Below are 26,284 nucleotides of genomic sequence, written 5' to 3'. Positions count from 1 at the left end.
CACACAGTACATCCAGAGTACATCCAATACACATGCAGCACACACAGAGTACACCCAGTACACACACAGTACACAAAGAATACACCCAGTACACACACATTGCACCCGTAGTACACACAGTACACAGTACACACACAGCACACGCAGCCCACACACAGTACACACAGTATACAGTACACCCAATACACATGCAGCACACACAGTACACACGCAGTATACACGTCGTACACACGCCGTACACACGCGGTACACACGCGGTACACACGCGGTACACAGTACACACTGTGTACTGAAGGAAGGGGGAAGGAATGAGGAATGATCTCGCAGTCCTTCTCCATCCAGTAGTCGACGCAGGCGCCTGTTTCGTTCCAAGACCAGCGCTCGAGTCCTTTGTTTCCAAGAGACACGATGACTTGGTGTAAAGAAGCATCCGCCCTCCAGGTACCCGGGCACTTTGTAAGCCCAACTGTCACGGCACTTAAACAAGTTACCGCGATGAGCAACCACGCTTCTCTGTGAGCCGCTAGCCACTGTCTGTGCCGTGTCTGCCCGTGCCCGTCGCACCTCAGCAAGGTCTGACCTAGCTGTGAAGTCAGAGTGCCCCTGGGGCAAAGTCCTCTGTGGCGCACGTATGGAACCTCTCGATTTTACGGCGGCAAGCACCCCCGGACGGCCGCTCTAACGCTCAACCTCAGGGAGCCCGCGCGTTTGCAGAGCCCTTTGCAAAGCACTTTCACGGACAAATGCTGAGTCTGAAAATCCCACTCTCCTGCTTTCTACTGCCAAATGACATTTGTATCGGGGACTCAAATGCGTCTCGTGGACACTGACGTTTCCTTACAACTGGCAGACGCTTCATTTCCGCCTACCTCTGGGATCTCCAGAAAGCCAGCCACTATTTGGATGGCCTAGAGCTAGTAACTGACATGATTTACACAGCTGAAGAGCATGTTATCTTACTTAAAAATTCAGATCCTCAATGCACGTCTTCTCTTGCAAAAGTACTGAGACAAACTTTCCTCCGGAGGAATTTTGTGGTTGTTAATACGTGTTTTTCATTTTACAGCACAGAAAAGGATATAGATGCAGAAAAGCAGACTATTTTTAAAGTACAAAATCAAGCATATATTCCAGCATCTCACAAACTCCTGTCTAGTTTCAGCACCACTCCCACACGCACGAATAGGAGACGTGGAAAACGTACTGACAGGAGAAACAACAAAGCACTACCTGGTGGAATTACAGGTGACTTCTGTATTTCCCAAACGACACACACTGAGCTTGTATTTCAGTCAGGAAAACAATGATTATATTAACTGTCAATTTTTGGCATGTACTACGAATTCTTCCTTAAAAAAAGTATCTTTCTGATAACACTTCCCCCCAAAACTTCCTTTTCATCAAATGCGTGACAGCATTCCCAACCCTCCAAGATCCCTACGTTACAAAACCAAGCAACCGCTGCCCCACACGGAACTACACACATTTGCGACATCCCCAATCCCTGCACTACCTGGGACGTGTGATTTCCCCTGCGCACAGCAGTGGGGGCGCTCTGCGACCTTTTAAGAGCCCACGCTGGACCCCGGCAGCCCAGCCCTCCACAAAGCCACGACAGATAAAACTCAATGCCCACATCCAACAATACAAAATTGAGCATCTGGTAATACTGATGGTAAAGAAGCCTAAACCAGTCAATTAGCAACAAATATTTAAAGAATCCATTACACTGATTACAGTTGTCTACACTACTCCAACCCCAGGGCATTTTTATCAAAGCAATTTAATTTACAAGCAAGTTTGACAAGATCAATGGAGAAAAGCTCAGGAGATCTAGAAAACAAAAAAAAGGGTGCAAAACACATTTGGTCTAGTTAAAACCATTCCCAGGTCCCCCTGAGACGCTGCAACATGCCGACAAACGGAACAGCTCTTCGCGAGGCCCCCACGGTCAGGCTGGCTTCGCTGACCTAACACCACACGTGCCTACAAAGCCCAGACCTGTTTGGGGTTTCTAGTAACTGGACTTAGACATTAGCATGCACGTAAGCTGCCCTCAGGCACCCAGGGTTAGGAGGAACCTGTGTACCAATTCGCATGGGCAGGTGGGCCCAGAGCACCAGCCCCGCAGGGCAAACAGCAGGCTGTCAGCTAAAACCACGGCCTCGCTCACCCGGGAGAAAAGCCATTCCTGCAACCCCCAAGAGAATACACAAGCTCACTAAATGGTATAAAAGACACTCCACCAGCCAAACTGACCACCAAGGGGCACATCCCCAACAGAAACTAAAACTAAAGGGCATTTTGCCTGACATCACTTGGGGTGACGTTTGTTTCCCGTTGCTCGAGAAGGCCGACTTGGGAGAGCAGCAGAGAAAATGCAATATACAAAACACAGACTACCTCCTTGGGAACCTAAATGAAGAGCCCAAAAACACTGGCTAGGAAACCGCCTGTACGGTACACTTGTGTATTAACTTAGGCATTAATGTATTTCTTTTTTTTTTTTTTTTTAATGTTTTTATTTGTTTTTGAGAGAGAAAGTGAGAGCTCGCGCGCACACACACACACACACACACACACACACACACACACACACGTGAGCAGGGGAGGGGCAGAAAGAGGGGGACAGAGATCTGAAGCCGGCTCTGCGCTGGCAGCACAGAGCCTGACGTGGGGCTCGGACTCACAAGCTGCGAGATCGTGACCTGAGCCGAAGTTGGACGCTCAACAGACTGAGCCAGCCACCCGGGCACCCCGACTTAGGCGCTAACGTGTTTCTAACACAAGGAACACGACCAAGAACTTCACCCAAGGTGCTATATTATTACAAAGTAGAATAAATGTCACAGGAAGTGATACGGGAGGGAAAGCTGAGCATTTGGACACCGTAATCTCTCTTACATTCTTTACGTAATATACACACAATTACGTAATCTCAGGTTAAAAAAAAAAACCAGTGAAAGGGAAGAGAATACCTAAAGCTTTGGCAGAATTTCGCTTACAAGAACACAAAGCAAGGGAGGCAAAGTCCTCTCCCCACTACTGCTTCCAGAGGAACACCTTGCAAAAGTTATTTACGTTAGCAGAGCTTGGCACATAATTCAAGCTCAGCCGCCGCCACCACCGGAGGTGGTGACCGGAGGCGCGTGACCAGCTCAGCCGGGACTTGCCTCTCCCTGAGGAGCTGCAGCTGAAAGCGATTAGCCAGTTTCATTAGCTCAGTGAGGAACACGTCGTCGTCTCCGAACTCCAGCTCGTCCGTGTAGACCCAGCGGAGCATGGTCCTGGTCACCTCAGGGTTAGCATCTGGGGAGGGAAAGAGAGAGGCTGAAATACAACACACCGATGGCACACTGAAGCCTTAAGCCTACTAAAGGAGGGTCCCTAAACCTTGAGGCTAATGAAGCAAATAAGGCAAATGCTGGTACCCTCCACTCAAATAAATATCATGCCGCCATCAAAAATGGCAATTAAGCATTCTGGGCAGCATCTGACTCCAGAAAAATGTTGTTTTGCGAAGGGAAGGAAGTAGGAGATGTGAACTACTAAAGATGTAAGTCAAATAAGTTGGGGAACGTGTTTTAAACACATCACAAAGAGTTTACGTTCCAAGAAAGATCGTACAAATAAACACGAAAAGATGGGGGTGCCTGGGTGGCTCAGTCAGTTGAGTGTCCGACTCTTGATTTCGCTGCAGGTCATGATCTCATGATCTCATGTTTTGTGGGATCAAACCCCGCGTCAGGCTCCGCGCTGACAGTGCGGAGCCTGCTTGGGATGATCCCTCTCCCTCTCTGTCACCCCCACCCCTCAAAATAAATAAGTAATTAAAAAAAAAAAAACATGAAAGGATGGACAACCAACAGGAAAGTGGGCAATGGACAGAAGTGCTATTTCACAAAGATAAATAAAAATGCTCAGTAAACCTTACCAGTAACTACAAACACAAATTTAAACTACAATACATTTTTTCCATCTCTCAGCAAGCAAAGATTCTTAAAAATGTGTAAACTGTTACACAGGAATTATACACATAGGTTAGGATAATCCTAATAACTGAGCAAATACAGAGAAATATATGCAATAAGACAGTCAACACAGTATTATTTTTAATAGCAAAAAACTGGAACAAGAATCTGAAGAGTCCAACACTAGAAAGCTAATCATTATGGTATTAATACTCAAAACGGAAAATTTTGCATCAATTAAAATTACTTAGATCTGTATTCAACCTAAAAAAAAGACTCACTATATTGGTTTAAAAAAGAAGGCTAAAGGGGTGCCTGGATGCCTCAGTCGGTTAAGTGACTGGCTTTGACTCAGGTCATGACCTCACGTTTCATGGGTTCGAGCCCCGTGTCAGGCTCTGTGCCGCACACTTGCTCGAGGCCTGGAGCCTGCTTCAGATTCTGTGTCTCCTTCTCTCCCTGCCCCTGCCCTGCTTCTGCTCTGTCTCACGCTGTCTCTCAAAAATAAATAAATGTAAAAAATAAATAAATAAATAAATAAATAAGAAAGCTAAAAATACAGGTAGTAAATCTTTTTTTTTTGCAATATATTTGTGTGTGTATATGTGTATGAGTATGCATATACACATACACATACACATACGGCTTTGGAGCTCGCCCACTCATGCTAACCAGGTCCAAGCCCACTCACCCTCTAAGGTCAGACAAGACTGAGGACATCCAGGGAGGTATGGCCATAAACAGACTATCAACCTATTTTCTTAAAGTAATCTCTACCCCCCAATGTGGGGCTTGAACTCACAACTCCAAGGTCAAGAATCACACGCTCCACCGACTGAGCTGGCCAGGTGTCTATCTACTGAGACAATAGAACGACAGACTAAGATAACCCTGGTAGAACCTATGACTAGCTTTTCTTTGAGATTATTTTTCATTTTCCTGATTTTTTTTTTTAATTTTTTTTTTTCCAACGTTTATTTATTTTTGGGACAGAGAGAGACAGAGCATGAACGGGGGAGGAGCAGAGAGAGAGGGAGACACAGAATCGGAAACAGGCTCCAGGCTCTGAGCCATCAGCCCAGAGCCCGACGCGGGGCTCGAACTCACGGACCGCGAGATCATGACCTGGCTGAAGTCGGACGCTTAACCGACTGCGCCACCCAGGCGCCCCATCATTTTCCTGATTTTTAATGACCATGCATTACTTGTATAATTTTTTAAGTTAAAATAAAAGACTCTACAGAAACTTGGGGAAACTCTTGGGATGAAAACTGTAGTATAAAATATCTAAAACTATGATTTCCACTAGAGGCAAGCCTTGATTAGAGTAAGGGCAGTAGAGATGAGAGGTCATTAAAATCATGGTGGTCCTCAGCTAGCAGAATCAGCACTACCCGAGAACTTGCCAGAAGCTCCTGGGCCCTGCCCAGACCTGCTGAACCGGAAACTCTGGGGAGGGGCCGCATCTGGCTTTTATTTAACACGTCGTCCTCGTCCTCCGTGTGATTCTGGCTGGCTAAAGGTTAAGGAATCAGAGCTCTGTTCTTGATTGTCTAGGAAAGGTGCAGCAAAAGCCAGGAACCTCTTATTAACTTGGTAATTAGGCAACAAATGATTAGCACTTATTAACCCCTTCTCTTCCAAATACAGGAGGAGAGGGCTGAAGGGGGCAATGCCACATGGAACCAGAGGCTCCTGACTTATTTGCTCCACACTGATTTACCCATCATTCCCTAAAACAGCCTGATATGGAAAGGAAAAAAAAAAAAAAAGGCATAATGAAAAAACATTGTGGGGCACCTGCGTGGCTCAGATGGTTAAGCGTCCCAACTCTTGATTTCAGCTCATGTCATGAGCTCGCAGTTTCGTGGGATCGAGCCCCACAACGGGCTCTGCATTGACGGCATGGAGCCTGCTTGGATTCTCTCCCCCTCGCTCTCTTCCTCCCCTTCTCGTACATGCGTACATGCTCTCATGCTCTCTCTTCCTATCCCAGAATAAATAAACATTAAAAAATTAAAAAAAAAAAAAAAGAATTTAAAAAGAAAAAAAAAATCTGAAAGGAAATACACCCCGGGGCACCTGGCTGGCTCAGCTTGTGGGGTGTGTGACTCATGATCACAGGGTCGTAGGTTCGAGCCCTATGCTGGGTGTAAAGATTACTTAAAAAAATAAAATCTTACAAGAAAAAAGAAGAGGGGCGCCTGGGTGGCTCAGTCGGTTAAGCGTCTGACTTCAGCTCAGGTCATGATCTCACGGTTTGTGGGTCCAAGCCCCGTGTTGGACTCTGAGCTGGAGCCTGCTTCAGATGCTGTCTCCTCTCTGTGTCCCTCCCCAACTCACATGTGCGTTCTGTCTCTCTCTCTCAAAAAGAAATAAATGTTTAAAAAAAAAAAGAAAAAACATGCCAAAATTCTAACCATGGTTATGTTACAGTTTATTTTTTCCTTTCTCTCTTACCTGGTAAAGGAATAATAGCACTTTTAAGATGTTTTGGGAGAAAAAACATTTTTAAATCACATGAAAATCTAATTAGATTTACTTAATCTACTTGAAGAAGTCCTTCAACTATGTCTAAAGTATTCAGAAGCAGCATCAGCTTCTAGGCTGGCTTCGTAAACTGGGCTTAATAGGTCGGTGGGCTCTTCAAGGAAAGACGTGTGGGCCATGCGACCTGTCGAGAGTCGCCAGCGTGCTGGAACCACATCCCCACTGCCTTCACACAGTGTCGTGTGCCCCCTCGCTGCACACGACAGCTCAGCCTACCGACCAGAGCCCAAACACAGCCTCGAACCTCCCTGTGTAATTTGATTCTGCTTTGAAGTTTGGCTGGTTTCCTTTAATAACCCTCCCTCAGTCGTCCGAACCAATAAACCCAACAGTTGATGAACCAAAACCCAAACAGTTTTCTTAAAATCCACAATCAGCAGGGATTTCCTGGGCGCCCTCAAAATTTCACATGAAGTAAAGTTCAAGTGATCTCCGAGTGTTCCCACTCCGGCCCTGACTCTTTCCTCAGTCTGCAAACTACGCTGGAGACAGATCCACACTGAGGCTGGGACAGAGCAGCAGTGGTGCAGGGTGCGGGGTGCGGGATGCGACCCGCACGGCAAACCTGCCCCTAGAGCCACTCACCCATGGGCAGGCCCAGCACACAGGCTGCTGAAATGGCGACCGCATGCACGAAACTTCTGACCTCACGGCAGTCCAGGCGCAGAGCCAACTTTGTAGAGAACTGGAGATATGCTATGTGGCCCCGTTTTTTTGTTTTGATTTGATTTTAAATAAATGTCTTAGAAGACATTTGAAAAGAATGGGAAAAAAGTTGTCAGCAGGCAATTAGCCATTAAATGAGGCATATTGAAGGAATTAATTTCGTTACTTAGATCCGGTATTTAATCTGTAAAAAACTGGGGCTCCCGGGTGGCTCAGTCCATTACGCGGCAGACTCTCAATTTCGGCTCAGGTCATGATCTCACAGATCATTCCGTGAGTTTGAGCCCCGCGGCCGATTGTGCTGCCCGCGTGGAGCCTGCTTGGCATTCTCCCTCTCTCTCAGCCCCTCCCCTGCTCATGTGTGTGCCTGCGCACTCTCAAAATAAATAAACAAACTTAAAAAAAAGATCCTATATATTCCATTCTGTTTTTACAAAAGTTTAGAAAACGCAAGCCAATTGCAGTGCCTGGGTGGCTCAGCTTATGATCTCACGGTTCACGAATTCCAGCCCCAAATAGGGCTCTCTGCTGTCAGTATGGAGCCTGCTCCAGATCCTGCTTTGGATTCTCTGTCCCCCTCCCACCCTGCTCCTCCCCAGCACGAGCTCTTGGTCTCTCTCTCTCTCTCTCTCTCTCAAAAATAAACAAACATAAAAAAAAAAAAAAAAAAAGAAAAAGAAAATGCAAGCTAATCTACAATGAATGGAAGCCAATAGGTCGTTGGCTGGGGATGTGGATGGAAAAGGGATGAATTAAAAATACACAAGAAGAACTTTCAGGGAGGTGAAAATGTTGGTCATTCCATTGCTGACAGTTTCACAATTCTATCAAAAGGAATCAACCTGTACACTTTTAAGGTGGGCAGTTTATTTCACGCCCTTTACACCTCCATGAAGTTGGAAGCAAAAGAAAGCCAAAGTGAGAGGCAGCAAGGCACTGTGGTTACTGGTGTGGATTCTGAGCCAAGCCGAATGGGTTTCCAACCGCGGCCTGCACACTTAACTACCGTGCGGCTGGTGTGCGTTACTCAGCGTCGCCGTGCTTCGGTTTCTGTCTGTGAGACGCAGGCACACAACGGTGCTCACCCACAATGCCACCCTGCAGGTAAGGGCGCGAATACGGGCCGGGCGCGAGGGGCTCTACTCCCACACAGTAGTCACTACACCTCAGTGCTGCTCTGGTGACACGGAGACTATTTGTTGGGAGTGCGAGCTGGTGGAGCCTCTCTGGAGCGCAGTACGGAGGTTCCTCAAAAAGTTCAAAGCAGAACTACCCTACGACTCAGCAATTACATTGAGGTATTTATGCAAGGGCTACAGGTGTGCTGCTTCGAAGGGGCACATGCACCCCAATGTTTACAGCAGCACTATTGACAAGAGCCAAAGTCTGGAAAGAGCCCAAGTGTCCACCGATGGATGATGGATAAAGAAGGTGTTGTGTATATATATATACAATGGAGTATTACTCAGCAATCAGAAAGAATGAAATATTGCCATTTGCAACTACGTGGATGGAACTGGAAGGTATTATGCTAAGTAAAATGAGTCGGTCAGAGAAAGACAAATATCATACGACTTCACTCATAGGAGGACTTTAAGAGACAAAACAGATGAACATAAGGGAAGGGACACAAAAATAATCTAAAAACAGGGAGGGGACAAAACAGAAGAGACTCGTAAATATGGAGAACAAACTGAGGGTGACTGGAGGGGTTGTGGGAGGGGGGATGGGCTAAATGGGGGAGGGGCATCAAGGAATCTACTCCTCAAACCACTGTTGCACCATATGCTAATTTGGATGTAAATTAAAAAAAAAAAAAAAGCCCTATTCACAGGGACTAGAATCAGCAAGGGCCAGTGTATCTGAGTCTACCTGACGATGGGTGAGGGAACAAGACGTCTCCCCTCAGGGAACAGCCCTCACCCCCAAATGGAAAACGCATAAAGAACAAGGACAGTGCTATGCATTCCTGACATGACGTCATAAAATAATTTAAAAAGCCAGGTTTGTGCCACTTATGATTTTAATTATGTCTTTTAAAAACGCTACTGAGAGGGGCGCCTAGGTGGCTCAGTCGGTTAAGCGTCCGACTTCGGCTCAGGTCATGATCTCACGGTCCGTGAGTTCGAGCCCCGCGTCGGGCTCTGGGCTGATGGCTCGGAGCCTGGAGCCTGTTTCCGATTCTGTGTCTCCCTCTCTCTCTGCCCCTCCCCCGTTCATGCTCTGTCTCTCTCTGTCCCAAAAATAAATAAATGTTAAAAAAAAAAAATTTTTTTTAAATGCTACTGAGAGCAAAATTTGCTGAAAAACTACAGGAAGAAAAGAAAGGTTTACTTTGATTATTACAAAAAAAAAAAAAAAAAAAAAAAGACCATTTGAAACAAACACACAAAGTTAGCAGAACCAAGAGTTAGAAAAACACAAAAGCAACACGAGGGTTGGGTAAGGGGATATAACCACAGATAAAACAGATTTTCTGAGACTCTAAGAGATCTCTGGCAAGAGCCCGCCAGGCCGTGTGCTCTCCTGCCCACACAGCAGCCAATTTCTCTGAAAGACCCAAGAGGAAGTCAGGACGCCTTCCCCAAGCCTGTCTCTCAAGTAACGTGTTGTCACTTTGCCACAACCTACCATTTAGCTTGGTCAGCCTAAACCAGGGGGAGGGGAATTAGGACCCCACCTTTTTTTTTTTTTTTTTTTTAATTTTTAAAATTTTATTTTGAAGTCATCTCTACACCCAACGTGTGGCACGACACAACCCCGCAATCAGGCCTCACCTGCTCCACTGGCCCCGCCGGCCTGGCGCCCCGGACGCCGCTTCTCAAGGGAGGAACATCAAATAATTTATGGACATACTTTAAAACCAACACGGGTATCGTCTGAAGGAGCGCCCTAATACTGCGACAGAGCCACCAGGAAGGAGACTGTCGTTCACAGGGTGTCCAGCACATGCTAAGCACTGCCGTCCCTCTCCTGAAACAGAGCCTGGGGCCCCGTGCACGCGCCACTGCACGGGCCGCCTCCCGCCCAGCTCGCCCAGCCAGACCGAACGGGAGGGAGGAGGATGCCTTCTGGTTTCTGGACAGCTTGTGACCCTGGACACACCCCAGGCCAGCTGAGCGACTCCCCATAAACACTGACGCTAGGGAAACACAAGGTCATTGCTACAGAAAGCACGCAGGAAACTCTGTCTCCAAAACGGCCGATCCAATGCACTGGGGCCTCTCACAGTGTGAGCCGAGCGGCTGCGAACCAGTCGCTTTGCCAGAAACAAACCATTTTACTTCGCAAAGCTCTTCCTCCTGGTCCTGAGATTCGTGACACCATGTTAGCTACTGGTTACAGTCTTTCTCTTTCGAGTTGATCAATCAGTACCTTTACCAAGTCGGTATCTTTATACTTCAAATAATAAAGAAAGAAAAAGTAAATTTGTACCCTTTTATCTTTGTATTTTGACATAATTTCGGACTAACAGAAAAGTTACAGAGTTCGCGGACACACTTTGCCTGTCTTCCCCTTGTGCTGACGTCTTATGTACTCATAGTACAATAATCAAAACCAGGTAATTAGGAATGATACAATATTGTTACCTAATTACAGACCTTTCCAAATCTTGCCAATTTCCCCATTAGTGTCCTTTTTATGGTTCAGAATCCACACTGCATTTCATTGTCTCCTTGTCCTCCAATCTGTAACAGATTCTTACCTTGTCCTTCATCACCTTAACAGATTTGAGGTACGCGGGCCAGTTATTTTGTGGAATGTTCCTCAACTTGGGTTTGTCTGCTACTCTCTCACAATTACACTGAGGTTATGTGTTTACGGCAAATCCTACAGAAATCATTATGCCTTCATCAGCACATCGTGGCAGGCACAAAACCTTGTGCTCCTTGGAACAAGGCATGAGTCAAGAAAACTCTCATATATCCAAACATGTTTTAAATACTTAGCATTTAATGCCCGGCTGTATCTTCACCAACACGTGCTGAAATTCTTACAGTGATTCACACAAGTCAAGTGCTTGCCTTGAATTTTAAGAACTACCAATTACACAAGCACTTCCAAAGAAAATGTGAGCTCGGAAAGTCCATCTAAGAACGTCCGTTCCGTGCCGAGTACGTATTTAGTTTTTGTTCACTGCCGTATCCCTAGCACCTTGAAAAGTGTCTGCCCTCTGTGATACGGATGAAACCATTTTGAAGAAACAAAACACCAGTAAGTTCGTAAAATGACTTTATCAACTCCTTTAGTGTGGAAAAGTTCAACCACAAAAACACCGCCTGCATGCCATTCACGCACGTGTTTACAAGAGCCTACGCCCAGTCTCCCTCAAACTGCCGGCCAGCTGCACAGGGTTAGCACCTCAGGTACCGCACAACACACAGGCTTCGGGGACACTGGCTGCTGCCTATAACCTGATTCGGGCGACCGGACCCATGCCCCGCCCAGGCCACGCAGCAGGACTGCTGGGCAAAACACACACGTGAACACGAACCAGTCCACCCACACCTCCACCTCCTTGGAACCCGCCCCCAGGACACGCTTCATGGATAAACCGTGTGTAGAAAGTCACGATGACACAGGCTTAACTGTCAGCTGTCCTGGCAAGTGCCTCATCTACCAAAGCTCTTGACAGCTGACTGCATAGGAGGGACCAAACTAGGCTTACGGTTTATAACAGGAAGGAAGGAGTCCAGGGACATTTACTAAACCTCTTCTAACCTCCTGATTCTCAGTGATGCAATCTTGTGGTCAGTCGCTGAGTTACAGCTGCTCTTAAATGTTACGATGTACTAAAAAAGGAAAAGCAAAATTTTAAATGTAAAATTTTATGTAAAATTTAAATTTTAAAAGTTTGCATTAGGCTTCTTATAATTTAATGCAATTTTCTGCGTTTTTACAAAGTTTTGTTTGTTCTGGAAAGCAGTCGTATCTCATTTTCCCATGCTTACTCATTTGGTTCCATTCAGCACTTCATGATGACACGTGAAACTACGATAAACACTTACGCTGTCTGAATTACCGAAGGCAGAATCCATCTGACAAAGTCAGATGATGAGGTTAAAAGAAAGTAAGACTGTTCTACAGCTCAGCTGTTTTCCAAAACTATCAGAGTCGTTTATAATGTGACTGGCCATGTGCAAGGGTACAAATTTCACAAGCTCAAGCTACCGGGATCATCAATTTTTGATAATGTTTTGATAGATACCAAAAGATGGCAACTTATTCTGAACTTTTCTTCTACCCAGGTTGAGTATTGCCCATATCATATACTTTCTTCTGGTCTTTGTAAATTATCGGGTCATGTGATTAAGATCTTATCATGCATCTTGTAAAGAACACTTCATGATCTAATGGGCTTTAAAAGTTATCCACAGCTCTGTTATATATGGGATCAAAGAGCTATGGCCTCAGAGAAAAGTTCTCTGCGCAGAGATTTCAATCGCATGATCCTTCCAGTGAAGACCATTTCCCAAGCAGACGTGTTGTCATAGGCACAAATGCACACGGCCATGTGTACACATGCACAGATCTGTGTGTGTCTGCAACTCTGAACTATGGACCTCAGATTAAACCCTAGAAATGACCCTGCAGAGACAGAGTTCACTCACAGTGGAGAAGCACGAGCACCTGCTCCCCTAAACCCTTGAGGTAAATGTCCACTTAACCTCTGAGCACTGCTCACGTGTCACCCCTCGGACACCTTCCTTGTCGGCCCGCGCTGGTCTTCTCTACCTCAGACAAAGCAATTAACACCCTGCCCTGGCCTTGAACGATCCATTTCCACAGGACGAGGACGCTGTTACAACCATCTCGTGTTCTGGCACTGCTGGGCAAACAGTACCTTCTGAACTGGCAAACGAAGACGTAATTCAGAATTTTCACACAGCCGATCACTTCTGCAAGTGATTCATCATCTTACTGCCTAGGTATCTCCTTACCATGTGTTATAATTCTCATGACTATTAATAGACTGAAATGTAAAATTTCCTTTTATTTTTTTTTTTTTAAGCAGTTAGGTAAATACTAAATGAAAATGCAATTCTGAGGTAAACTTCTGAAAATGATTTTTTTAAAGTCTACTCACCACCACATGTACCCAAATTCTAAGCGACGTAACGTGGCATAAAACAATGAAATCGAACATTAAAAAGCTCAGTGCACCTGTTCAAATTCTGAAGCCTAATGGTCACCCTTCAGTGTTAGAGAAAGACAACCCCTGTTTTCTGGAGTAACTCTTAATTCTGAGTCCAATTCCTGAACATCAGGAAAAGTACTTGGCAACAATGATTAAATTTTAAGCAACTGAACACCATGACTTTTTCTAGGAGTGGGAGAAAGATACTTTTCTGCACATACTCCCATATTTATAATATTATATGAAAAGAATTTCTGGACAGATATTTATATTATATAAATTGTAAGAATATTGCAGATACTCAATTTATTAGTCAAGTATTAAGCAGAAGTATTTAAGTTCAACCCACTGATTCACTATTTAACTAGTTCACGGTCACCATCAATTGATAAGAAAAGTTTTCTACTTTCAGGGCACCGAGGTGGCTCGTCAGTTGAACGTCCGACTCTTGATGTCGGCTCAGGTCGTGATCTCACGGTTCCGGAGACAGAACCTCGTGTCAGGCTCTGTGCTGACAGTGTGGAGCCTGCTTGGGATTCTCTCTCTCCCTCTCTCTTTCAAAATAAAAAAATAACCATGAAAAGGTTAAAAAAAAAACCCACAAAACCCTGTGATTAAAAAAAGGTTTTCTACTTTCATTAAACCACTACTATTTCAAAATGACACACATCATCTTCTGCCAACAGTTCTCGTGCTGGTGGTTTTAAGCCCTGAGCAGGCCAGAGGCTCACCTGACAGGTCCAGCTCCTCGGTGGAAGACAGGCTGGCCAGACTCCAGCTGTCGCTGCGGGCCGCCAGGACGAACTTGTGAGCATTGATGTGCTTGCCCCCAACCTTTATCTTCAGATCGCTGATGACACAAAAAGAAAGATGTCATCATAATTACATATGGCTGGGATTCACAAATGATAAACGTATGGGTATTGACCGCTCAACATACATCTGCAAAAAGAGTGACAGCAAAGTTATTTCTCTGTGTTAGCACTGAATTCTAATGGGTCATGTTTACACTATCTTGCTAGACACGTTTTAGATTTCTAACTTCTGGTTTCAGTTCACATGGGATGTTCTGCTTCAAAGACATTCCCTAATGTGATTCTCAGGGCAGTGAACCTATCAGTTAAACAGGATCATTAACATTCGGTGAACATAGAAGGGGTTTCACACAGAGCAGATCAAGACAGGTCTTCAGGGAGGGAAGGACGGAAAGCACGAACACTGTGCAGAAGCCCTGGAGACCAGGGGGCTGCACGCAGTGTGGCACCAGCCCACAATCAAGGCTGTGCAGCAAAACCACAAACAAATTGTCTTTGACAAAGCAGTCAAGGATATGAGGCCCACTATCTATATTCGTGTCCTCCACAGAAACATTCAGACCTATTACTGGACATCTTCACTCAACCATTTATAAAGAAATGGGGGGGGGGGCGCCTGGGTGGCGCAGTCGGTTAAGCGTCCGACTTCAGCCAGGTCACGATCTCGCGGTCCGTGAGTTCGAGCCCCGCGTCGGGCTCTGGGCTGATGGCTCGGAGCCTGGAGCCTGTTTCCGATTCTGTGTCTCCCTCTCTCTCTGCCCTCCCCCGTTCACGCTCTGTCTCTCTCTGTCCCAAAAATAATAAATAAACGTTGAAAAAAAAAAAAAAAGAAGAAGAAGAAGAAGAAATGGGGTAGGAGAAACCTTTTCTCCAAACACATTTCCATATTTATGACAAGCCATTACATGAAATAGACCTTTCCAAACAGTTAACATGTCTGACTCTGAAATGTCAACTGCTGAGGGAGGAAAGCGTCTGGCCATTTAACAAATTCCTAAGGATGACCCGCTGGGGCTGACACGAGAATGTGCCATATGGTTTCATTCGCAGCAATCCGAGGTCCTTAATTATCATCATTCTGTGTATTCACATGTTCTTTTACTTTCATACTCCCCTCCAAAAATGCGTTAGGTTGGGGATCTTTACAAACTAAATACAAAAATTACTATATTTGAAAAAAAAATCTAAGGGCATCTGGGTGGCTCAGTCACTTGAGCATCTGAGTCTTGATTTCCGCTCAGGTCATGATTTCACAGTTCATGAGGTCGAGCCCTGAGTTGGGCTCTGTGCTCAAAGTAGAGCCTGCTTAAGGTTTTCTCTCCCTCTCCCTCCACACCTCCCTTACCTGTACATGCTCTCTCAAAATAAATAAATAAACATAAAAAAAAGAGTGACAAAACTACTTAATGAGGAATGAAAAGTCTTTTAAAAAATAATAAAATAAAATAAATACCTATTATAGGAACGAACGCATCCACTTAAAAGGAAACCCAAGCAGAATACTGTGTCTACATAACGCGTGACACAGAGACGGTGTACTCCATGAGCGCTGTGTCTAGAACGTATTTATAGTGATGTAAGCATGTCAGCAACTGTAGTTCTACTAAGACCAAGCTGCAACTCATCACGTTAGATCAGAAAAATAGGATACTCAGTATTTCAAATTATTACAAACTACTGTTAGCACCAAACAGTGTTAATCAATAAATAAAAAAAGAAATGGAATTGATATTTTATTTAAGACAGAACAAATCTGGGGCGCCTGGGAGGCTCAGTCGGTTGAGTGTCCGACTTCAGCTCAGGTCATGATCTCACGAACGGTTCGTGAGTTCAAGCCCCGCGTTGGGCTCTGTGCTGACAGCTGAGGAGCCAACTTTGGATCCTCTGTCCCTCTCTGTCTGTCCCTCCCCAGCTAGTGCTCTCTCTCTCAAAAATAAATAAACATTAAATAAATACTTTTAGATACAACAAATCACATCCTGTGATAAAATTTCTAAAATTCAATGAAAACAGGAAGCTGTTTACAAAGCACAAATAATTTTTAAGCTCTAAATTCATGTATAAAGTATTAAATTCCATTAACTTAAATGAAGACTGTTTCCTGTCTTAGCCACAAAATTATAAAAATGAATGTTTCCATATATTCATGAATATCAGGTCAAATTGTTTTCTCTCTTGTAGTCTAACATGCCAAAGGGAAATCCAGACAAGGATTTCACTATAATTTCTAATAATAGCAATTTCTAAAAACGCAATTCAAAAATGGAAGACGGCTAACTTTCTGAGCACTCTACACAGAAACAATTAGGAGGCCAGTAATTTTTTTTAAATTTTCATTCCAATCAAAGCGCATTTCCTTGTAAAATACAAATGTTGTTACTAAAGAGGCATAAAGAGCTCTTGCTAGAGTTTCTCAAACACATTAACAGAAAAAACTGTAAGCCTGATCTAAAAGAAGGGTATAGTAAGTAACTACATATGATCATTTTTAACTATCTTAAGGGGCAGAAGCCTTCTCCTGAACTTAAGTAAAAAAAAGTACCAATTTCTTCCACATTTCTCAATTTAAACACTTGTTAATACCTACTCTTTAATCACTCCACTTACTGAGATGCACCAAAATACTATTCAAAGTCGGGGGGTGAGGGTGGGGAGTGCCTGGGTGGCTCAGTCGGTTAAGCGTCTGACTCCGGATCTCAGCTCAGGTCTTGATCTCAGGGTCATGAGTTCAAGGAAGGCCTGCAATGGGCTCCACGCTGGGCGTGAAACCTACTTTAAAAATATATATATTTAAATACAACAAAATGTTTATAGGACAAAGTTTTTGTGGGGTTTTTTGGGGTTTTTTTCTTCTTATTTTGGTAAAAGAGCATCATCTGCTTTAGAAACGGATTTTCCAATTTCAGGCATTCCATCTCAAAAGCTCAAGTCCTTTCTGAAAGCGCTGTTCCCCATCTGGTATCCGGCCCGCACCAGGTAAGGGACAGGCTTTCGAAGCCCAGGAGAGGCCCATTGGAGCCTTGACCAGGCTCACTCTCACGGTCTCCCAGAGGGACCACAGGATAGTGGTACCCTCCGTGGGTAAGTGAGAGAAAGCGAATGATGGGAGCTGTGAGGGAAGAGCCTCAGGGCAGGGGACACACACGTGGCACCAGAAATAGGTCAGGCTTCCCGGTGCCAGCAGAAACATGGCTTTGTCTTGTCCACGGAAAAAAGAGGGGAAGAAAAGAGACAATGAACGAATGATATTTTACAAGTAGTGACATCCGTTCAATTTAAAGGGCTGTCCTTCCCTCAGAGTACACACGTCCTATCTTTTCGGCATTTAGTTTTTCTCTGTCTTATAAACGAGTAATACGGAAGATAGCGATTCTGGATTTTGATCAGTTTTAAATGCCCTAATCTATTTTGGAATTTCCCGAAGGCTTAGCTAAGTCCAGCTTTCCATTCCCGCTGCCGCCACTCCAACCCGGCCCATCTTCATCTCTGGTCTGCAGTCTGCACGACATTCCCACCGCACCCCTGCGCCCTTCTCTTCACAGTTCTCTCTGCACGATGTTAGCAGGTTCGTCTTCCCGAAACACCACCTCGGCTCTGGAGGCCCGACAGCCAAGTGCCTGCTCCTCACTTCCTAGAGGCTCAAGTCCAAGTCTCTCCCCTTGGCCTCCCAGCACAAACCACCCAATTCCCCGCCTCCTCCAGGGCCTGACATGTGACGTGTACCCAAGACGGCACCCCCCCACACTCCCCGTCCTCTACATCCTGCACACTTTGCCGTGTCCCCGCCTGTTCTCGGGCTCCCTCGACCAGCAACATCACTGTCTTCATCTACTGAGTCCTGCCCAGCCTCTGACATTTACCCCAAAACCTGCTTCATAACAACAGCTAACAACTGAGCGCTTGCTAGGTGCCAGAACCTGCTCTGAGGGCTTTAACGCACGTACTCGCTAACTGAACCCTCGCAACAACACTACTACATGCAGCAGTGTGCCCATTATACAGATTAGGAGCCTGAAGCCTGTCACACACAGCTGAGCTTCTAACGCAGGCCGTGTGGCTCCAGGTCCCCCCTCGACCATCGTGCTACCCTGCCCGCTGGTTCCAAGCCGCCTTCTTTGATTCTCCCAAGACAAAGTGACCTTTCCCCTCAGAACCTCCTGACACGCAGGCTGATCCCCGCCTGCATCGGCAGTGCTATCCGCGCTTGGCACACTCCATGCCGGAGCTAAGGAGGAAGTAACAGCAGCAGAATCTTTCCCCAAAGAGCTTACATCCCAGGGACTAGAGGTTTGCTAGTATCCTGGCTGGAGAGACACGAACTTGGGAAGAGCAACGGGAAGAGGAGAGGTGACGCAGTGGCCCGGGGAAGCCGGGGCAGGGCCGTGTGTCCAGGGGCTCACCTGTACCGCTCCTGCTCGCACAGGTCGGCCACGATGGCCAGCAGGCGGCTGATGAAGGACTCACCGCCGCTCCCGCCGTTCGCCTGCGCGGCCAAGAGGGTGCATCTCTTCTCCGTCTCCGCCAACTTCTTCTGCAGCTTCACGTACTCCTGCCGGAGAAGCATCAAGTGCTTCTCCAACTTGGCCACCTCCTCTGCAAGGGAGACAGAGATCCCCATTTACCGTGGCAGGCGCGAAGCAAACAGTACTCACGAAGCTCTCCCCCCACAGAGAGGATGGAGCAAGGTGACAATTTCTTAGCGATGCTCCTTCAGGACCCAGAATGGCTTTGTTTATGGTGGCACTGTGTCCCCGGGCCAGGAAGACCCTCCCAGTCCAGGGCTTTCTCTTCTCGGTTTCTCTGAAGACCAATGGCCAATAAATGACAAGGAACAGACGCACACAAGATGCTAACAGGTACCTGGCCTGCAAATCCTTTACCGTAAAGCCAGAGGTCTCAAGGAAAGATTGTCAGCATCACCTAGGACACTTTTTCAAACCACTATAGTGAAACCTGATTTTTATATGTCACGCGTTCTACAAGCTCTACGTGAGCTCTCTCGCACAAGCTGCAGGACCGCCCCCCGAGGGCAGCACTGTCACAAGCCACACTGCACAGGTCACAGAGACACTGAGAGTTTGCCCGTGGTCCTGAGGCTGGTGAGATGTGGGGCTGGGTAAGAGCCCAGGGCCAGTGTTAGCCGCTCCCCCACACGACCCGACACCCCCTCCTTCAGGAAGGAAGCAGGGCAGTCATAATGGTTCGGACAGAAGCTAGCCCCACTCCGTAGGCGTGCTGGGGCGCACTGAACAGGTGGAGAACCACTGCACTGGATTCATTAAGCTCAACAAATATTTGCCGAGTGACTACCAGGTCCTAAAGACTGCGCAATGGTAAGCAAATTCACACACATCTTTCCTCAGAGCTTTGAGTTTCTGGGGGAAGTAAACTTTTGTAATCATAATGACCATGCTAACAATCAAGCACAGAACTCCAGGGAGCCCTAGAAGGAAAGAACAGAGGTGTGAGAACCTGTGACCAATTTAACTTAGGACGCAGGGAGGATTCTCGGACCAAGTACAGAGTCAGGAAACCTCCCTCCTTCGTTACCTGGCTCTGAGCCTCGGTGGGGTTCACAGCACCGTGCCAATCGGCACCTCTATAAATCCGGGTCTCAGCCACGGAACCACAGGGCTGCCGGCCCCCTTCTCTGGGCCTCGGCGCCTTCACCCCTCTGCTCTCACCAGACACTGCCCTCGAGCCCACCGTCCCCCCAGCCCACTTCATTCTCAGGCGGGCCCTTTACCAGCAATTCTTCCCAGGGACAAAGTACCTCCGCCCTGCCCAAGTAGGGTCCCCCCCGATGACGAACTCCAAACCCGTCACGGTGCTCAGATCCTCTGCTGTAGCATCAACCTCCCTTCTCTGCAAGTTCAGTCCCTTTCAACTGGGTCCTTCTCCTCAGCACAGAAGCCCGTGCAAGACTCTATTAAGACAAAGCCGTCCTTCCGCCTCCGCCCTCTGTCCCCAGGTGCCATTCGCCACTTCCTCACCCCAAGTCCCCAGGCATTCTGCCCTGTCCCCACCACTCCCTTGACCGTCGTCTCACCGATGACCTAACTGCCAAATCCAACAGACACTTGCCATGATTCTCATCCTGTACACCCCACCTCTCTGCGACCTCTGTTGCGACGGCAATACCCCACCTTCTCTCCAGTTCTGGTTCTCGGTCTTTCCCGTGCTTCTCTGCCTCCCTCCCACCGCTGATCACCGATGCTCCCCGGGGATCTACCCCGACCCTCTTCTCAACTCTACACCCTCCCGAGGCAGCTCCACCAGGTCAAGGTCTGCGGCTGACGCCACAATCTAAGTGCCAGTGATCCACAGACCCACCCCCATCGTTCTTTTCTTAGCTTCCTCCGTCCATCTGCCTAACAGACATTGGTCGCTAGTGGCCCAGAGGGACCTCCAGTTAACTATGCCCAGAACAAAACGCGAAGCAAATTTGCTCTGCCTTTGTACTGTCCCTATACTGATCACAACACCACTGTGCAGCCTATTATCTGAAGGAGAAATGCGGGAGTAATCCTAAATGTCTCTCCCTCAGTCCCATGGCCCCAACCCTACCCCAACTCCAAAATCAGCTCCCCCCTGGGGTGCCTGGGTGGCTCAGTCAGTTAAGCATCTGACTCTTGGTTTAGCTCAGGTCATGATCTCACAGTTTGTGAGTTCGAGCCCCACATCAGGCTCCAAGCTAATGGTGCAGAGCCTGCTTGGGTTTTTTTTTTTTTCTCTCTCTCTGCCCCTGTCTCAAAATAAATAAGAAATAGACTTAAAAAAAATCATCTTTCCCTGGGAAAGACCCTGGAACCCTTCAGGTCATCTCTATCCCCACCCCCACTATGACTAAATTCAGGCCCTCGCTCGTCGTATCTGATCTCCAATGTGAACAGAGTCACCACCGCATCCCAGAGCCTATCACAGGGCCTGATACAATACACAAAGGCTCACTAAATATTTGATCAATTCAGTTTTATAAAAGAGGATTCCTTTCCTCTCTTCAACTTCATCCCTTCCCCACCTGCTGCCTAAAAGCTAATTCTTTATAACATGGAAACCATCAAAAACTGGTTCAAAAACACAAGAGTGGTTAAATAAACAAAGTGTGGTACTTGACTCTGAAGTTATTATGCAGCTAATGTTTTCAAAGAAATATGCACTCAAAATGTGCATACTCAAAGATAAATATATTAACAGAAAAAAGGCACTGAAACCAAACGTATTTTATCATTCCAATTTTTATTGTAAATATTCACATGTATGAGGAGTAAAAGACAATACGAAATATGAGCAGATCTCACTGAGACGCGGGATTACCGCACTCCTCCGCACACTTCAGGTATTCCAGAACAAACGTGTTCTGCTTTCATAATTAGAACAAGTATTTTCAGAGAAATCTGTACAAATGTTAACAGACTATGTTCTTCACGTACAAAGTAGGAAACATTTTCTTCTCTCCCAGAAGTTCCACATTTACACACATGCCTGGAGTCGCAAAGCTGGGTGTGAGTCTCAGATGTGATCACTATTCCTGGAGAAACAAAGCAGCAGACACCTGCAAGATGAAAATACGCCTCCAGCTGCTGAACTGCTCAGTGTGCTCGTGAGCTACATATCGGATGAGGGTCCCTGTAAATAACACTTGGTCCCAAAACACTACAATTATTTGGCCTATGCGTATTTAAACAAAATACTGCTTTGAAAGCCAATGGCTAAAGGAAAGCGGCACTTACAACGATCCTATTACAACACGGCAATGATCTCAGCAAGCAGCATTTACAAGTACACAAACCCGCCTAGGCAGGACTCTGTTTTATGCTTTTATTCTGGTGTGACAAATGTACAGTCACTGATTTTGAAGAGTCCTTCACGGTGACTTAGACTAAACAAACCAAGAATTGCAATTATCTACCTCAAAGGGGGAAGTATGTAGCACAAAGCAGTAAGATATTAAATTTCATGTAAGGTACGACATTTATACTCTTTTCTGCACAGAAGGAAACAGAAAAACTGGCATGAATTTCCAGGTGTGTTAAGACAAAGCGTAAAAGGACGCACCATTAAATAAGAGCCACAGAAAATTCTGTTCACGGTCACCACTGGTAGAACACGAAACTATGACGTCAGAGGCCACGGTACGGTCACCGCTGAAGGAACAGTAGGAGGGCAGTCACTGCAGGGAACGTGGGGGCCTCTGGGGTGCTGGTAACATCCTCAACAAGTTAGTAGTTAAACGCACATTTGATTTTGAGAAGTCACTGAGTTCTACACTCAGGATTTGCTCTTTTCCGCATATACCCTACGCTTCAATTAAAAAGTTAAAACCGGGGGCGCCTGGGTGGCGCAGTCGGTTGAGCGTCCGACTTCAGCCAGGTCACGATCTCGGGGTCCGGGAGTTCGAGCCCCATGTCAGGCTCTGGGCTGATGGCTCGGAGCCTGGAGCCTGCTTCCGATTCTGTGTCTCCCTCTCTCTCTGCCCCTCCCCCGTTCATGCTCTGTCTCTCTCTGTCCCAAAAATAAATAAAAACGTTGAAAAAAAAAATTAAAAAAAAAAAAAAAGTTAAAACCGAAATGATCCATGCCCATAGTGGCTTCTGGAGTCAAACTGATAGGGGTCCAAATCATTCCAGCAACGCGCCACGGGGCGGTGGGCAAGTTCTTCACTCAGAGCTTCGGTCTATCCGTATGCTGGGGGAGGGACTCAATCACAAGGCAGGTGGCTGGCACACGTCCCCACTCGCCTGCACAGTCACACAATCACTGGACAAACAGTTTAAAATATTTTAGCAGTTTACACACTGTATTTTGAGTCGTGAAAAGCAGAAAGGAATGCAAATGTTTTACTGGGAACTAAAACTGATCAACGAAAAGTCATGGCAAATGCACAAGACATCATGAGAAGCGTGAAGTGACAAAAGGAAAACCAGACAACTGAACACAGACAAATACCAACGAGCTACTTTAAATACTGTGTCCCCTCAGACTGCAAGTCTGCACTGACGATTCCCACACCAAAAAGCAAAGCCTAACATTCTTTAAAAAGCATCACTATCGGGCGCCTGGGTGGCTCAGCTGGTTGAGCGTCTGACTCTTGGTTTTGGCTGAGGTCATGGTCTCATGGTTTGTGAGTTCAAGTCCCATATCGGGCTCTGTGATGCTGACAGCTCGGAGCGTGCTTGGGATTGATTGACTGATTGATTGATTGATTGATTGATTCTCTCTCTCACTCTCGCTCTCTCTGCCCCTGCTGTGCTGTGTGCTCAAAATAAAGAAATAAACTTAAAAAAAAAAAGCTCACTATTATTCACTTGGAAGAGGTGCAAGTTAGGCTGTGCTCTAAACAAAATTCTCAAAAAGGTCACTCCTGACTTACAACAGTAGTACAAAGTCAGTGGGGTCGACAGGGACCAACCTAGAAACAGCAGCAGAAGTGCAACCCCTTAGAGATAAACATGTGAGAGCAGAAAGTAGTCTGGGGAGCAGGACTGTGGGGCAGAACTTTTTTTTTTTTTAATGCTGACTTATTTTTGAGAGAGAGAGAGAGAGAGAGAGAGAGAGAGAGCAAGAGAGGAAGAGAGCACGCATACGAGAGGGGAGGGGCAGAGACAGAGAATCCCAAGCAGGGTCAGTGCTGTCAGAGCAGAGCCTGACTCGGGGCTCGAATCCATGAACCATGAGATCATGACTTGAACCGAAATCAAGAGCCGGACACTTGACCGACTGAGCCACCTGTGTGCCCCAGAACTTGTTTTTTGTTATAAATCACCTAATATTTGAGCTTTAAATCTATGCGCACTTATGAAACAAAATATATTGTTTTATGCACATTTTAAGGATTAGGTACCCCTAATACCCAAGGATAAGGGTTTTTGTAGATCACAAAACTTTCTGGTGGGAAGGAGCCTTAAGACCACATCTTTGAGGGGCGCCTGGGTGGCTCACTCGGTTAAGCGTCCGACTTTGGCTCAGGTCATGATCTCACGGTCCGTGGGTTCGAGCCCCGCATCGGGCTCTGTGCTGACAGCTCAGAGCCTGGAACCTGTTTCAGATTCTGTGTCTCCCTCTCTCTCTGCCCCTCCCCTGTTCATGCTCTGTCTCTCTCTGTCTCATAAAAGACCACATCTTTGAGTTCAGCTCCCACACGATACACATGAGGGGCAGAAGTGGCAAAGCCAGCAGCAGAAGCCCCCCCACCCCGCCTCCCAGGCTCTGCCCGATGACATCATCCCAGGCTGTCTGCAAGAGCCAGAGCTTGAACTACTCAGGAGATGGGGGCGGGGGGGGGGGGGGCTGCCCCCGTACGGGAGCGACTGCCCTGGAAAGAGGGTTGAGCAGCCAGCAAGTAGCTGCCCAAGTCGCACGCACACAGACTGCTCTAGGAATACTACTGGTAAGATACAAGACCCGCTGAATCGCACTGTTCTGATCATTCACTGACCTGTTCGGGGATTTTCACCCTGAATAAGACAGCTGCGTCACGTGTCTCACCTGTTAAAACGGGCGAAGCGCCCAGGCAGCGCCAATGCCAAGGTAACACTGTCCTGACACATGGCTGGGTATGGGTAACAATGTCCTGGCGCTCTGACAGGGGTACAAGCAGATCACGAAGCAAGAGTCCCTGGCTTAAGCGAGAGCAAGGGAAGAAGTCCCAGAAAAGGGGTGTTTTACTTTAAGTCGAGCCTGCAAGCATCTGTAGCATACTGGGTCCAGAGAATGCAAGGAAGAGGCTTCGGTCTCCCACTTTCTTGGTCAGAGTCTCCTTTTAAACCACTATCAGGCAACAGGTTTGTAGGGCAGACAGGGTACTTGGCTCCCCCAGCCTCCGCCTGAGCTCCCTGGAGAGGATGGCTACCTCATCCTGCGAGTTCCATCTGGTGGTTACAGTCCCATCTCACCTGCCTGAAAGACGGGGCGGCCTGGGCCTGCGGACGGCTGACTCTTCCTTCACAGAGCGCACGGACCCTGTCACCTGCCACACAGTATCCTAGCCAACGCTCCTCAAGAGCACCAACTTCCCAGACTATGGCATCAGGAAACAACTGTGTTTCTGTTTCACTGAACTAGCAATCTGCAAGTATTTATGAAGCACCTACTACGTGCTAAGCACTATAGCACATCGGGAACTGCCTCTTGGAGAGTTCTGGAAAGGCAGTCTCACTTGTACCTCTTCCAGACAATGCAGCACCGACATCGGACCAACAAGGGACTCAGACCAGAGGGGCAAAAACTAATCAGTCACCAAGAATCCAGACACTGTGGGGGGAATGATAAGGACATCTGTCTTTAAGAGTAGAAAGGTGCTGATTCCTTTTCTAATGCGTAGATGAGGAGGTCATAAAAGTTCCACTCCAATCATTTTCTCAAGGAATCCCTGTAAATTTCTTTGGCTTTCAGTTATCCACGCACAATTCCACAATCTACAGCAACAGCCCTAATCTCTCTCCAGAACTGCTGACACAGGGACGCCTGGGTGGCTCACTCGGTTGAGCGTCCAACTTCGGCTCAGGTCATGATCTCATGGTTCGTGAGTTTGAGCCCCGTGTCCCGCTCACTGCTGTCAGCCTGTTGGCACAGGGCCCACTTTGGATCCTCTCTCTTCCCCTCCCCTGCTTACACCCCCCCCTCAAAATAAATAAATACTTAAAAAAAAACAAAAAGAATCGTTGATACAAAAATCCTGGCTGCCTGGACACTCACACAAGACATAAAGATTATCAGCAGAGAAGAGGCAAGATTAAAAAAGGGCTACAGGGGGACTTAGAGCTCTTCTTCGCAAAATCACAGATGCTCCCCTACCCAGAATCTTCTGCAGGGACACCAGACCACAAGCACACCCATCAGTGGTATCACAAGCAGCACACCATTTCTTCCTCGGAGGGCCACCAAGCCGTGAGAGTTCTCGCGGGAAGAAGCGGAAGATCAGCACTCTGAGCAATGATGAAGAGAGCACAGTGCAAGGTTGAGGGCACAGGCTCTGGGGCAGGACTAACTGGTCCCCCACACTTTCTACTTGGGACGCCTTAGCCACATGCCTCATTCTTACCTGTACGTATGTCGTGACCACTGTAATGACCCCAGATGAGTCTGCCCTGCAATGTGTGGTCAGCAAACATTTTGCTGCTGTTACGATCCTTAGAAAGGCA

The 26,284-nt window shown here is 46.8% G+C and overlaps 1 protein-coding gene across 3 annotated transcripts in view; it reads right to left on the bottom strand.

Moving 5' to 3' along the window:
* ANKFY1 (ankyrin repeat and FYVE domain containing 1) overlaps window positions 1–26,284 on the bottom strand; it is an 81,119-nt gene that overhangs the window by 36,852 nt on the left and 17,983 nt on the right. For all 3 annotated transcript variants that reach the window (XM_040453563.1, XM_040453564.1, XM_040453562.1), the window contains exons 2-4: window positions 18,542–18,734; window positions 14,058–14,176; window positions 3,174–3,309 (exon numbers count right to left, since the gene is read on the bottom strand). In XM_040453563.1, the coding sequence (XP_040309497.1) occupies window positions 3,174–3,309; window positions 14,058–14,176; window positions 18,542–18,734 (448 nt within the window). The remainder of the gene's footprint in view (window positions 1–3,173; window positions 3,310–14,057; window positions 14,177–18,541; window positions 18,735–26,284) is intronic.

This window comes from Herpailurus yagouaroundi, unplaced genomic scaffold, assembly GCF_014898765.1.
Source record: "Herpailurus yagouaroundi ecotype Mexico unplaced genomic scaffold, PumYag 208, whole genome shotgun sequence".
Classification (NCBI taxonomy): Eukaryota; Metazoa; Chordata; class Mammalia; order Carnivora; family Felidae; genus Herpailurus; species Herpailurus yagouaroundi.
Note: the sequence above shows the minus strand (reverse complement) of the source record. Positions and strands in the feature narration are given on the sequence as shown.